The 12,204-nt window shown below is 35.6% G+C and overlaps 1 protein-coding gene across 12 annotated transcripts in view; it reads left to right on the plus strand.

Moving 5' to 3' along the window:
- ZNF280C (zinc finger protein 280C) overlaps positions 1–12,204 on the plus strand; it is a 64,317-nt gene that overhangs the window by 21,147 nt on the left and 30,966 nt on the right. For 9 of the 12 annotated variants that reach the window (XM_065916313.1, XM_065916312.1, XM_065916317.1 and 6 more), the window contains 3 exons: positions 1,165–1,230; positions 1,351–1,460; positions 9,477–9,588. In XM_065916313.1, the coding sequence (XP_065772385.1) occupies positions 1,165–1,230; positions 1,351–1,460; positions 9,477–9,588 (288 nt within the window). The remainder of the gene's footprint in view (positions 1–1,164; positions 1,231–1,350; positions 1,461–9,476; positions 9,589–12,204) is intronic. The other 3 variants (XM_065916319.1, XM_065916320.1, XM_065916314.1) reach the window with 1 other exon arrangement.

Consider the following 12,204-nt stretch of genomic DNA (forward strand, 5'->3'; position numbering starts at 1 on the left):
CTTCCTGTGGCAAATTGAGAGATGCTAAGTGGAATGCCACTTCGATGAAGTAGGCATGTTGATATATTTGCTGCTGATAGAGAAGCAGAATATTAAATTATTGTAATGTTTCCTAGTCACTGTGATGATTTTTATACTGAAGTATTAACCATATTTAAAAGTTATTCAAATCATCTTATTGACATCGAATATATATCAATTAGTGATAACTATTACTCAACTAGAATAATGTGTATTAGTAGTGATTCTGTCAAAAAGAAATTTGACCCCGGTGAAATTTCTTTTCTAAATAACCCAGAATTTAAATGATTCTATTAATGTCTTGTGTGTGAGTCATAAAATATTTTAGCATATGGAACATGAGTCTATAAAAAGGGGAATAAAAACTCTGTGTGATGGACTACAGTCACCAAAAAGTACTATTAAAATTATTTAATGGCTTGGATAAATACATATCTTGAATTTCTAAATGAAAACAATACCAACTTATTTGAATGAACAGATTTTTCTTCTAAAAGACTTTCATAGTGCTTAGTCATAGAGCACTTCATATGATAAAACAGCCCTACTTTTGTGTGACTCTTTATACAATTATTTTATGAGATCTAGTTATTTTCTACTAGGAGTGGAAAAGGGAAATTTTTTGATATGGGATTTTTTTCCTGCTTTGTACCTTCTCTTGACTAGCAAGTTTAGGTAAATGTCTATTCCAAATTTTCATTTGATTCCTCAATAACCTAGAAGTTATGGGTTCACATGCATAAACAGTGAGCAATCTTAGACTGATCCAAAAAATCACATCAGGCTCAAATTGACTTTTGGTGTAGTTAGTAGATATGAGCCACTTTTATAAACTATAGATTCTATTTAGTCTCTGATGGTATTCCTGTCAGTAGTCAAGAGCAGTGGTACAGATAATCCATCAGCTTGCCCATGATGAAACTTCCAGGCTTTTAGGGGTGTGAATGTGACATGGAGATTGGGAAAGGGCTTGATTTCAAGTCACAGTAACCCAAGTTTGTATACAACCCTGTCACCATTAAAAGAAAGCTATATGCTTCAAGTATTACTTATATATAGATTTTGGGGGGAAAGTTTTTCTATTTTTATAATACATACTTTTACTGAAATAAAAAAATTTTTAAATAAATACAATTTTCATAGATACTGTGAACAGGGGTAATAACAGCTCATCTTCAAAGGAAATAAAGAATGAGACAGTCAGTCAAGGTATAGTATTATTGTATTACTTTAAAGTAAAATATTGCGGTAGAATTGGTTGTGTAGAAAAATAGTCAGTACTTGTGTAATTTTAAAATACAGGTATTGCTGATGCTTTCATGCCTTTAGGTGACGACTTCGAAGACTCGACATCAAGTCCAGAGGCTGCCTTTCCTAGATTTCATCCTGAGTCTAAATCTTCATGTAGCTCTGATACCGTTCAGAACGTGTCTAAATGTGTAAGTGTTTTTAAAATTACACAATTAAGCACAGGGACACATTTAGATATTATAATAACCAGTTAGAATTGTGGACTATCATAGCTAGTTATCATCCCAGTAGAAACATAATCACTGTCAGAAAATGTCACCATTTTTATGATAGTGCAACTGATACCCAAAATAATAGTGGCAGGAACTAACTATTCAACCTGTGAATAAATCAAATAGTATGATTAAATTGGTATAATATTGAAAACTATGCTGTCTAAAAGTGATTTTAAAAGTATAATCAGTAATGAATATTGCATAATGGCAAAATTCTTAAGACAGTAAGCTGAATTGGGTATTCTTAATTGGGAAGATTTCTCCAAGGTCATTATTGCTGTTTATTTTGAAAACATATTTTCATAGTTTCATTTTTAATTTTTTTTGTTTTTATTAGTTGGAGGCTAATTACTTTACAATATTGTAGTGGTTTTTGCCATGCATTGACATGAATCAGCCATGGATTTACATATATTCCCCATCCCGATCCCCCCCTCCCACCTCCCTCTCTACCCAATCCCTCTGGGTCTTCCCAGTGCACCAGGCCCGAGCACTTGTCTCATGCATCCAACCTGGACTGGCAGTGTGTTTCACACTTGATAATATGCATGTTTGAATGCCATTCTCTCAAATCATCCCACCCTCGCCTTCTCCCACAGAGTCCCAAAGTCTGTTCTATGCATCTTGTGTTTCTTTTTCTGTCTTGCATATAGGGTTATCATTGCCATCTTTCTAAATTCCATATATATGTGTTAGTATACTGTATTGGTCTTTATCTTTCTGGCTTACTTCACTCTGTATAATGGGCTCCAGTGTCATCCATCTCATTAGAACTGATTCAAATGAATTCTTTTTAGTGGCTGAGTAATATTCCATTGTGTATATGTACCATAGCTTCCTTATCCATTCGTCTGCTGATGGGCATCTAGGTTGCTTCCATGTCCTGGCTATTATAAACAGTGCTGCAATGAACATTGGGGTGCACGTGTCTCTTTCAATTCTGGTTTCCTCTGTGTGTATGCCTAGGAGTGGGATTGCTGGGTCGTATAGCAGTTCTATTTCCAGTTTTTTAAGGAATCTCCACACTGTTCTCCATAGCGGCTGTACTAGTTTGTATCCCCACCAACAGTGTAAGAGGGTTCCCTTTTCTCCGCACCCTCTCCAGCATTTATTGCTTGTAGACTTTTGGATAGCAGTCATCCTGACTGGCATGTAATGGTACCTCATTGTGGTTTTGATTTGCATTTCTCTGATAATGAGTGGTGTTGATCATTTTTTCATGTGTTTGTTAGCCATCTGTATGTCTTCTTTGGAGAAATGTCTGTTTAGATCTTTGGCACATTTTTTGATTGGGTCATTTATTTTTCTGGAATTGAGCTGCAGGAGTTGCTTGTATATTTTTGAGATTAATCCTTTGTCTGTTGCTTCGTTTACTATTATTTTCTCCCATTCTGAAGGCTGTCTTTTCACCTTGCTTATAGTTTCTTTTGTTGTGCAAAAGCTTTTAAGTTTAATTAGGTCCCATTTGTTTATTTTTGCTTTTATTTCCAATATTCTGGGAGGTGGGTCATAGAGGACCCTGCTGTGATTTATGTCGGAGCATGTTTTGCCTATGTTCTCCTCTAGGAGTTTTATAGTTTCTGGTCTTACATTTAGATCTTTAATCCATTTTGAGTTTATTTTTGTGTATGGTGTTAGAAAGTGTTCTAGTTTCATTTTTCTACAAGTGGTTGACCAGTTTTCCCAGCACTACTTGTTAAAGAGGTTGTCTTTTATCTATTGTATATCCTTGCCTCCTGTGTCAAAGATAAGGTGTCCATAGGTATGTGGATTTATCTCTGGGCTTTCTATTGTGTTCCACTGATCTATATTTCTGTCTTTGTGCCAGTCCCATACTGTCTTGATGACTGTAGCTTTGTAGTAGAGCCTGAAGTCAGGCAGGTTGATTCCTCTAGTTCCATTCTTCTTTCTCAGGATTGCTTTGGCTATTCGAGGTTTTTTGTATTTCCATCCAAATTGTGAAATTATTTGTTCTAGTTCTCTGAAAAATACCATTGGTAGCTTGATAGGGATTGCATTGAATCTATAGATTGCTTTGGGAAGTATACTCATTTTCACAATATTGATTCTTCCAATCCATGAACACCATATATTTTTCCATCTATTTGTGTCCTCTTTGATTTCTTTCATCAGTGTTTTATAGTTTTCTATATATAGGTCTTTTGTTTCTTTAGGTATATAGGTCTTTTGTTTCTTTAGGTAGATATACTCCTAAGTATTTTATTCTTTTTGTTGCAATGGTGAATGGTATTGTTTCCTTAATTTCTCTGTTTTCTCATTGTTAGTGTACAGGAATGCAAGGAATTTCTGTGTGTTAATTTTATATCCTGCAATTTTACTATGTTCATTGATTAGCTCTAGTAATTTTCTGGTAGAGTCTTTAGGGTTTTCTATGTAGAGGATCATGTCATCTGCAAACAGTGAGAGTTTTGCTTCTTCTTTTCCTATCTGGATTCCTTTTATTTCTTTTTCTGCTCTGATTGCTGTGGCCAACACTTCCAAAACTATGTTGAATAGCAGTGGTGAGAGTGGGCACCCTTGTCTTGTTCCTGAGTTTAGGGGAAATGCTTTCAATTTTTCACCATTGAGGATAATGTTTGCTGTGGGTTTGTCATATATAGCTTTTATTATGTTGAGGTATGTTCCTTTTATCTGCTTTCTGGAGGGTTTTTATCATAAATGGATGTTGAATTTTGTCAAAGGCTTTCTCTGCATCTATTGAGATAATCATATGGTATTTATCTTCCAATTTGTTAATGTGGTGTATTACTTTCAACTGAAATAATCAATAGTGGTAATATTTAACATTTGTTAGTCTTAGTTCTAAATGCTGTATGTAAATTAATCGGTTTTAATTCTTATGACTTCCCTATGAGGTAAGCACAGTTATTTCCCCCATTTTATAGTTGAAACCGGGGCTCAGAGAGTCTAAATGATTCATCATGGCCAGTAATGATGGATCTAGGAGTTCAATCCAGGTTAACCCAAAGTTTTTAAAATATGCACATCCATATATACATTTAAGTATATACTGGTGGCTCAGACAGTAAAGAATCTGCCTGCAATGCAGGAGACCTGAGTTCCATCCCTTGGTTGGAAAGATCCCCTGGAGAAGGGAATGGCAACCAACTCCACTACTCTTGCCTAGAGAATTCTGTGGACAGAGGAGCCTGGTGGGATACAGTCCATGGGGTTGCAGAGGGTCAGACCCAACTGAGCAACTAACACTTTTACTTTCATACATACATTTAAGTATATGCTTTTAAAAACAGAAGCATTGTCTTAGAGCAATGGTGTATTTCACAGACACTGGGGTTCCCTGAGAGTCTTTCAGGGGGCCTGTGAGGTCAAAACCGTTGTCTTAGTAACACTAAGACCTTTGCCCTTTTTACCTCTGTCAACATTTGTGCTAGTGGTGCAAAGGCAATGGAACTGAAACTGCTGGTGGCTTAATATGAATCAAGGCAGTGGTACCCAGCTGTACTAGTAGTTTTTGGATTGGTGATCACCAAGCACTCACAATAGAAAAATTTCACTTTCACTTAAGAATATCCTTGAAGAAGTAATAATTTTTTTCTAATTTTATTAACTTTTGACCTTTGAATACACTTCTTTTTTAAATATTGTGTGTGATGAAATGGGTAGTATGCATAAAGCATTTCTATATCTGCAGTATGAAGTTTCTCTTGAGGAAAAGTACTTGTGAGAATGAATCACAAACTGAACTGGCTGGGTTTATTTAAAATAGAATGCAATTTTTACTTGAAAGAATGACTGACAAAGCACCATGGAGTTATTTATTGCTGCATAACAATAGTACCACAAACTTAGCAGCTTAAAGCAATATATACTTATTATTTCATGGTTTCTGTGAGTCAGGAGTTAGGGTATGGCCTAACTGGTTCCTCTGCTGGGCCAAGCTTCAATCAGTGTTTCAGGTAGAGAGAGCTGGAGTATCATTTAATACTGCTTCTAGGCTCACGTGGTTGTTGGCAGTATCCAGTTCTTTGTGGGTTGTCAGACTGAAGGCATCAATTCTTGCTGCTGTCAACTGGAGACTGTCCTCAGTTTCTTGTGTAGGCTTTCCTAGCATGACTTGGTTGCTTTCTCAAAGCCAGCAAGGGAAAGATGGGCTTTATAACATAATCATGTACATCCTGTTGCTTTTGTCAAGTTCTCTTGGTTAGAAGCAACCACAGGTCCCATCCACATTCTAAGGGGAAATTAGACAAGTGTAAATATCAGGAGGAAATCATGGAAGCCACCTTTAAGATCTCTTTGGCACACACAGTGTTTCAGTACTCAGAAATAGACAAAACCTGCCTCTCATGAAAGAAAACTGATAGTATTTTTGCCAATGATTAAATTTGGCCTTTCAAGCCAAAAAAAAAAAATTTTTTTTTGAAAGCTAGTATCTTCGTTCTGAAATTATCATCAGTAATAATATGAGCCCTGGACTAATATTCCAAGGAACCTGGATTGAGAATGAAACTCTAATGCTGATTCTGTCTTTGTTCCTAAGTAGAGCATTGTCACAACCTCTGTGAGCCTCACTTTCATTTCTAAAATAAGAACCTTTACCCAGACCACTGGATCTCAAACTTGGATCCTCTAAGTATCCACAGGCTGTTCTTTTTTTTTTTTAATGTGGACCATTTGAATTTGTTACAGAATTATTTCTGTTTTATTTTGGGACAAAGCCTTGGTTTTGGCAGAGAGGCTTGTGGGATCTTAGCTCCTGAACCAAGAATCAAACCCATACTCCCTTTATTGGAAGGACATATCTTAATCACTGAACCACCAGGGAAGTCCTTCCACAGACTGTTGTTAAGAATAGGTGTACCTAAAGATTGCAGACTACAAGAAATGCAAAAATTATTTGATTTTACCTAGAACCAGATGAACTCAGTAATTTTCTCATGCTATAATAAGCAGTTTGGCATTTAGGGAAAACAAACCAAGGAATTCTCTGGCAGTCCAGTGGTTAGGACTTGGTGCATTCACTGCCGTGAACTCGGGTTCAATCCCTCGTCAGGGAAGTAAGATCCCTTAAGCTGCACAACAAGGCCAAAAAAAGAGGAAAAATGAAGGAAAAACAAACCACACACACAAAAAATAAGGAAACATTATTTAAATGCAGTTAGGGACTTCCCTGGCAGCCTAATGGTTGAGACTTTGCCTTCCAATTCAGAAGGTGCTGATTTGATCCCTGGTCGGGGAGCTAAGATCCCATATGCCTCCAGGCCAGAAAACCAAAACATAAAAAATATTGTAACAAATTCAATAAAGATTTTTAAAATGGTCCTTGTCAAAAAAATCTGTAAAAAAAAAACACAAATGCAATTATATGAAAATCATTCCTTTGTTGGACTCAGGGAGGAAGAATAATAAGACATGGGTATCTTTTGTGTCACAAAAGTTAGAAACTAGAGCTCATCCAAACTCAAAATTTTTTGTTTCTGTGGACACAGTTGTTTAATCAAAGTTCCTTAATCAGGTTCCCAATCCTATGGCGCTTTTTAAAAATAGAGATTTTTGTCAGTTGGTCTGGAGTGAGACCTGGGCATAATAGATTAAAAAAAAATAATCTCTCCAGGTGATTATGTAGCCACAGTTGGGGATGACATATATTCTCAAATGAATTGAGAATCCTGTGTAAGGGGATTTTCTCTGAAATTTTTGAAACTGTCTTTAACCTCAGTAACTCTTTGGGGCAGGCAGGGAGATTATTATTCCTTTTAAAGTAAGTATGATATATTTTAAACTTTTCAATATATTATTATTTTTGCTTTTGGAAGGTAATTATTTTTAAGAATTTTTAAATAATAAGTATTTTATATTTACCTACATTAAAAAATTAAGAAAGAAAGTAAATGTGATATCGCTTAAGGCACAGACTTTGTAATAAGGCTAACCTGGGTTCTAAATTCAGCTTCATCAGTAACAAGCTGGGTTGTATTGGGAAGCTTACTTAACCATACTTAACTTTAATTTGCCTATTTATTTGTATATAAATAAATGTAAATATTTATATAAATATGGGGATCATTTTAGGTCTTCATTAGTACTGCTATGACAACTGCTTAATAGAATACTAGTAGTACAGATCTTCCTTGACTTATGATGGGATTACATCCTAATAAACCCATCACAAGTTGAAAATGCATTTAATACACTTATCCTACCAAGCCTAGCCTATGTTAAATGTGCTCAGAACACTTCCATTTGCCTACAGTTGGGCAAAATCATTTGACACAAAGCCTGTTATAATAATGTATTAAATATCTCATGTAATTTTTTGAGTACTGTACTGAAAGTGAAAAACAAAATGGTTTTAAGTATATTATTTGTTTGCCTTCATGATCATGTGGCTGACTGGGAGCTGTGGCTTGCTGTCACTGCCCAGTATCAAACCACATCTCACTAACCTGAGAAAAGATCAAAATTCCAAGTATGGTTTCTGCTGAATGCTTGTCACTTTCACAGCGTCATAATGTGGAAAATTGTAGGTTTGAACCATTGTAGGTCTGGGACCGTCTGTACTGTGAAAGAGGCAAGTATATTTTAAGTAGACAACAATTGGTGACTTTTATTTCAGTTGCAGAAGAATAACTTGAATCTCAGAAGTGACTTGGCAAAGGTTCCACAGTTAAATAAATGGACAGGTCTTCTGAATCCCAGTCCATCACCTTTTGTACTTACTGATGTGTTTGGTATCTTTCTGAACTGCTTTATGAGATGTTAAAAAATCCCAACTGGAGAATTATTTTAACAAATTATTTGTTGGTTTAAGAACGTATCTGCTCTCTGAAATGATGATGGTTAATTGACCAGAATTATCACCTAGGAAAGGACTTAAAGTATGAACTTTGGAAGAACTTTTGTTAAAGAACTATTTGTGGAGTTGCTGGTGAATATTTTCCATATTTCCCCAAATATTTGGAGAAAACACCTTGGAGTAAGATTGTGCTTGGTTACAATTAAGTAATATGGCTATTATTGATTTTATATAATAGATATTAAGGCTGAAATGCAGAAATCTGAGTGTTATGCCTCAAATTCTAGGAATGAATGGTTTGTGTAACTTCGATATGTCTCCATAACTTCTTAACAGTCAGTCTTTGTCAACAGAAAACTTAGTAGCAAAATAAAATTCTTAATACCTGATTGTCTCTCAACTTGTAAGCACAAAGCACGAAAGCAAGATCCTTATATTCCCACGATAAAGGTAATAATATGTTTGGGGTTTGGTGTTCGGCGGGGGGAGGTTTAGAAGAAACAAGAGAATTTTGTTTCCTATGGATGGTTAGTATGATATATAGAGTCTGTTAATCAGGGCTATATTTTAAATACAGGTATCTACCTTTTTTCCCACCAAACTTTATATTGGAAACATTTCTTTTTGTCATTGGCTATTTCTGAAAATCATAATATTGCATGATAGTTTGTTTAATGTAACCATTCCACCATTGTTGGACATACAGGTTTTCAATTTTTGCAATTATAAATGATTCTCCACTAAATATTTTCATTTTCTTAGCATATATAAATGCTTGGAAATGAAATATTTAGAATGATTGGCTCAAAGGATATAAACTCTTATAAAGCCCTCAGTAGATAACTGCCAGAATTTTCTTGCAGAAAAGTTGTACGAATATATAACCTTTACTCTGCTAGTAATATTATTATTTTTTTCATTTTAACGGTTTATCTAAAACTAACAACTTTCAGAAAAATTGCAAATATAATCCAGAGAGTTCTCTTGTACTTTTTTACTCAGTAGATGCTAATTTTGACAGCAGGTAATAATTATCTTTGTTTTATAACTTATTAGTAATTGAATCATTAGGTGTATATTTACAGTATTGATGTACAGTTAAATTTACCTTTATAAAACTTTGTCAAAAGAATAATTATAACTTATTGCAGGATTTTACAAAGAATTCATCACAAGTTGAGTCAGATGAGTCTTCAGGCCCATTCTACTTGAGCCAGAATACAATACCACTGTCCCAAGATGGATCAACAATTTATATAGAAGGTTTGGTTTTGGCACTTTTTCTAAACATAGTAAAAAAGATACTTGATGAATATACATATGCAGTGAATTTCTATTTTTAAGCCTATATCTTCATGCTACATTTTTCACATATTGTAAAATGGAATCTAGGGCTTCTCAGGTGGCTCAGTGGGTAAAGAATCCTCCTGCAATGCAGGAGACACAAGAGACACAGGTTCAGGGTCTCTGAACACAGGTTCAGAGCCACGGGTTCTCTTCCTTTGTCAGGAAGATCCCCTGGAGGAGGAAATGGCAACCCACTCCAGTATTCTTGCCTGGAGAATCCCATGGATAAAGGAGCCTGGCGGGCAGCAGTCCATAGAGTCACAGAGTGTCTGATGAGCATATATGCATGCAAAAGGGACACTAAATTGTTCTTGAATACCTTTCTTGAGTGATTTTCTGTAAAATCATATTTAATGATAGAATATTTTCTTTCTTTTTATTAAATTGGCTAACATATATTCTTTGAGCACTTTGTCACTTGGAGCCAGCCATGCACTGAAAAATTTAATAATTTCTGTGAGTCAGGGAAGTCCCTGGTACCCTAATACTGTAATTTTTTTTAAAAAATTAATTACTTGGAAGACCATTAGTGTGAGAAAAAGCACATGGTTATAGTTGATTCCAATTAAAGAAGAATGAACAGTTCTTTGATTTATACAGTAGTATACCATGAACAAGTTTTATCTAGTTGAAAAATTCCCTGTTATCAAAGTAATTATTGTTTCTATGTTAGCAAATTAAATGTATATCACTAAGTGGAGAAAGGTACACAGAAATTTTTGTGACTGTTTACATTGTTTACAATTTATAGTAATATGTGTGCCAAAAATATTTTCCCTTGACAAGACTCGGTTTGATATTCACTTATGTAGGCATCACTTATCTAGTTAGTAAAATAGCCAAGACCCAAAATAAATAAGGAAATGAAATAGATGTCTGAGTTTTGATTTTATGAAGCACCATAGTCTTTAATCATAGGAAAAAAAATCTGAATTCTTAAAGCTTCTACTCTAAGTTATCATACTGCAAGAATGAAATTTTGCCTTGATGGTAAATGGGTTATAGTTGATTAGAAAGAGGCTTGATCCTCTGTTTTTGCAGCCTTTATTAAGTCACCTCACCGATATCTTTACACCTCAATTCTCTCATATTATTAAAATAGATATTTTTATTTTCTCACATAATGCATTCATTCTCCAAACCTGAAATCAACCATTTAGCTATATAATTTTGATTCTTCCTCTCCTTATCTTGGGGATATTTTGAGGCTCAGGTAAGTGAAAAGTAAGAAATGCATTAAAGCTTTAAAAGACAATAAACATTGTTAGAATTGATCTCAGTGAGGCAGCAGTGAGTGGTGGCATGAAGTGAGATCGGAGTTCCTTGCCCAGTAATTGAACCTGGGTAGCCTGGATTGAAAGCCAGGAATCCTAGCCACCAGACCAGCAAGGGCTAGAAGCTATTTTTCCCTGGATCTTTGTCCCCCAGTGAAAAATGCAGTTATCACAGAGGCAAAAATATGCAGGTACAAAGTTTATTATTAGAGACAACACAGCAACAAGTCAGACAGCACATAGATAAACAGTTTGTTTAGTTGAGATGGAAGCAAGGCAGAGATGCACACCCAGAGAGAAAGAGTGTGAGTGTGTCCCCCTAGGGAGGAGTGCAGTAAAGAGGAGGTTAAATCATTTATATAGGTCAGTTCTTCTGGGTCTTTGTTTACCTTTAGTCAATTTTCTGGTTTCTTTTTCCACACCTGACCTACCCTGGGGCCCTCCTCAACATACATTAGCAACTTTTTCCCAAGATGAATTCTGGCCCAGAGGCCCTTAGCATCACATACTGTGGGGTGGTCCCTTCTCCTTTTTGACCCCCAAGGAGCCTTTCTGTACGTGTGAGATGTCTCCCTTGCCCAAAGGATGGGAAATATATGACCTCCTGATCTTTTAACAGGGTTTGGTTCCACTCTGTCCCTGCCATAAAAATGCCCAGTGTCTGGTTATTTACCCTCTTCCTGTTGCTGATTTTTATATCATGGTTTAGATTTCAAAGTATAGATAGGAGTCCAGTTATAAATATGTGGTCCCAGAGCCTATTTCTCTCTTGCTTTAAGAACTGTAAACAAGGGCTAGTAATGATTGTCCAGCCTGGAGCTCATCTTCTCACCCCAGGAAGTGTGAATAGGGAGTCAGTTATAAATGCCTAGCCTGGAACCCATCTGTCTCCTGCCTTGGAATGATAATTATGATAATATGTACTATATGTTCAGAATCATGCTTAATGGACCCCTGTCTAGGATGACCATAGGTTCTTGGAGAGGGCTGGATTTGAACTTGATTTTGAAGAAGGAGAATAGTATTTTTATTGAAGATAGTTCTGTTGAAGATAGTGAACAGCACAAGCCAAATCCAACAGAGATAAGTTGAATCAGAATTTAAAACTTGAGCTCAGAGTGATCTTATTTAACTTGGCGATTTATGCATGCTGTAAAAATTATTATATATAAAACAGCCTGTTGGATGTTGGATATATAAAACAGCCTGTTGCCAAGTCCAAATAGCAGCCCCCATTGGTTGTTAGTTAACCTGAGGA

Source organism: Muntiacus reevesi, chromosome X (assembly GCF_963930625.1).
Source record: "Muntiacus reevesi chromosome X, mMunRee1.1, whole genome shotgun sequence".
NCBI lineage: Eukaryota > Metazoa > Chordata > Mammalia > Artiodactyla > Cervidae > Muntiacus > Muntiacus reevesi.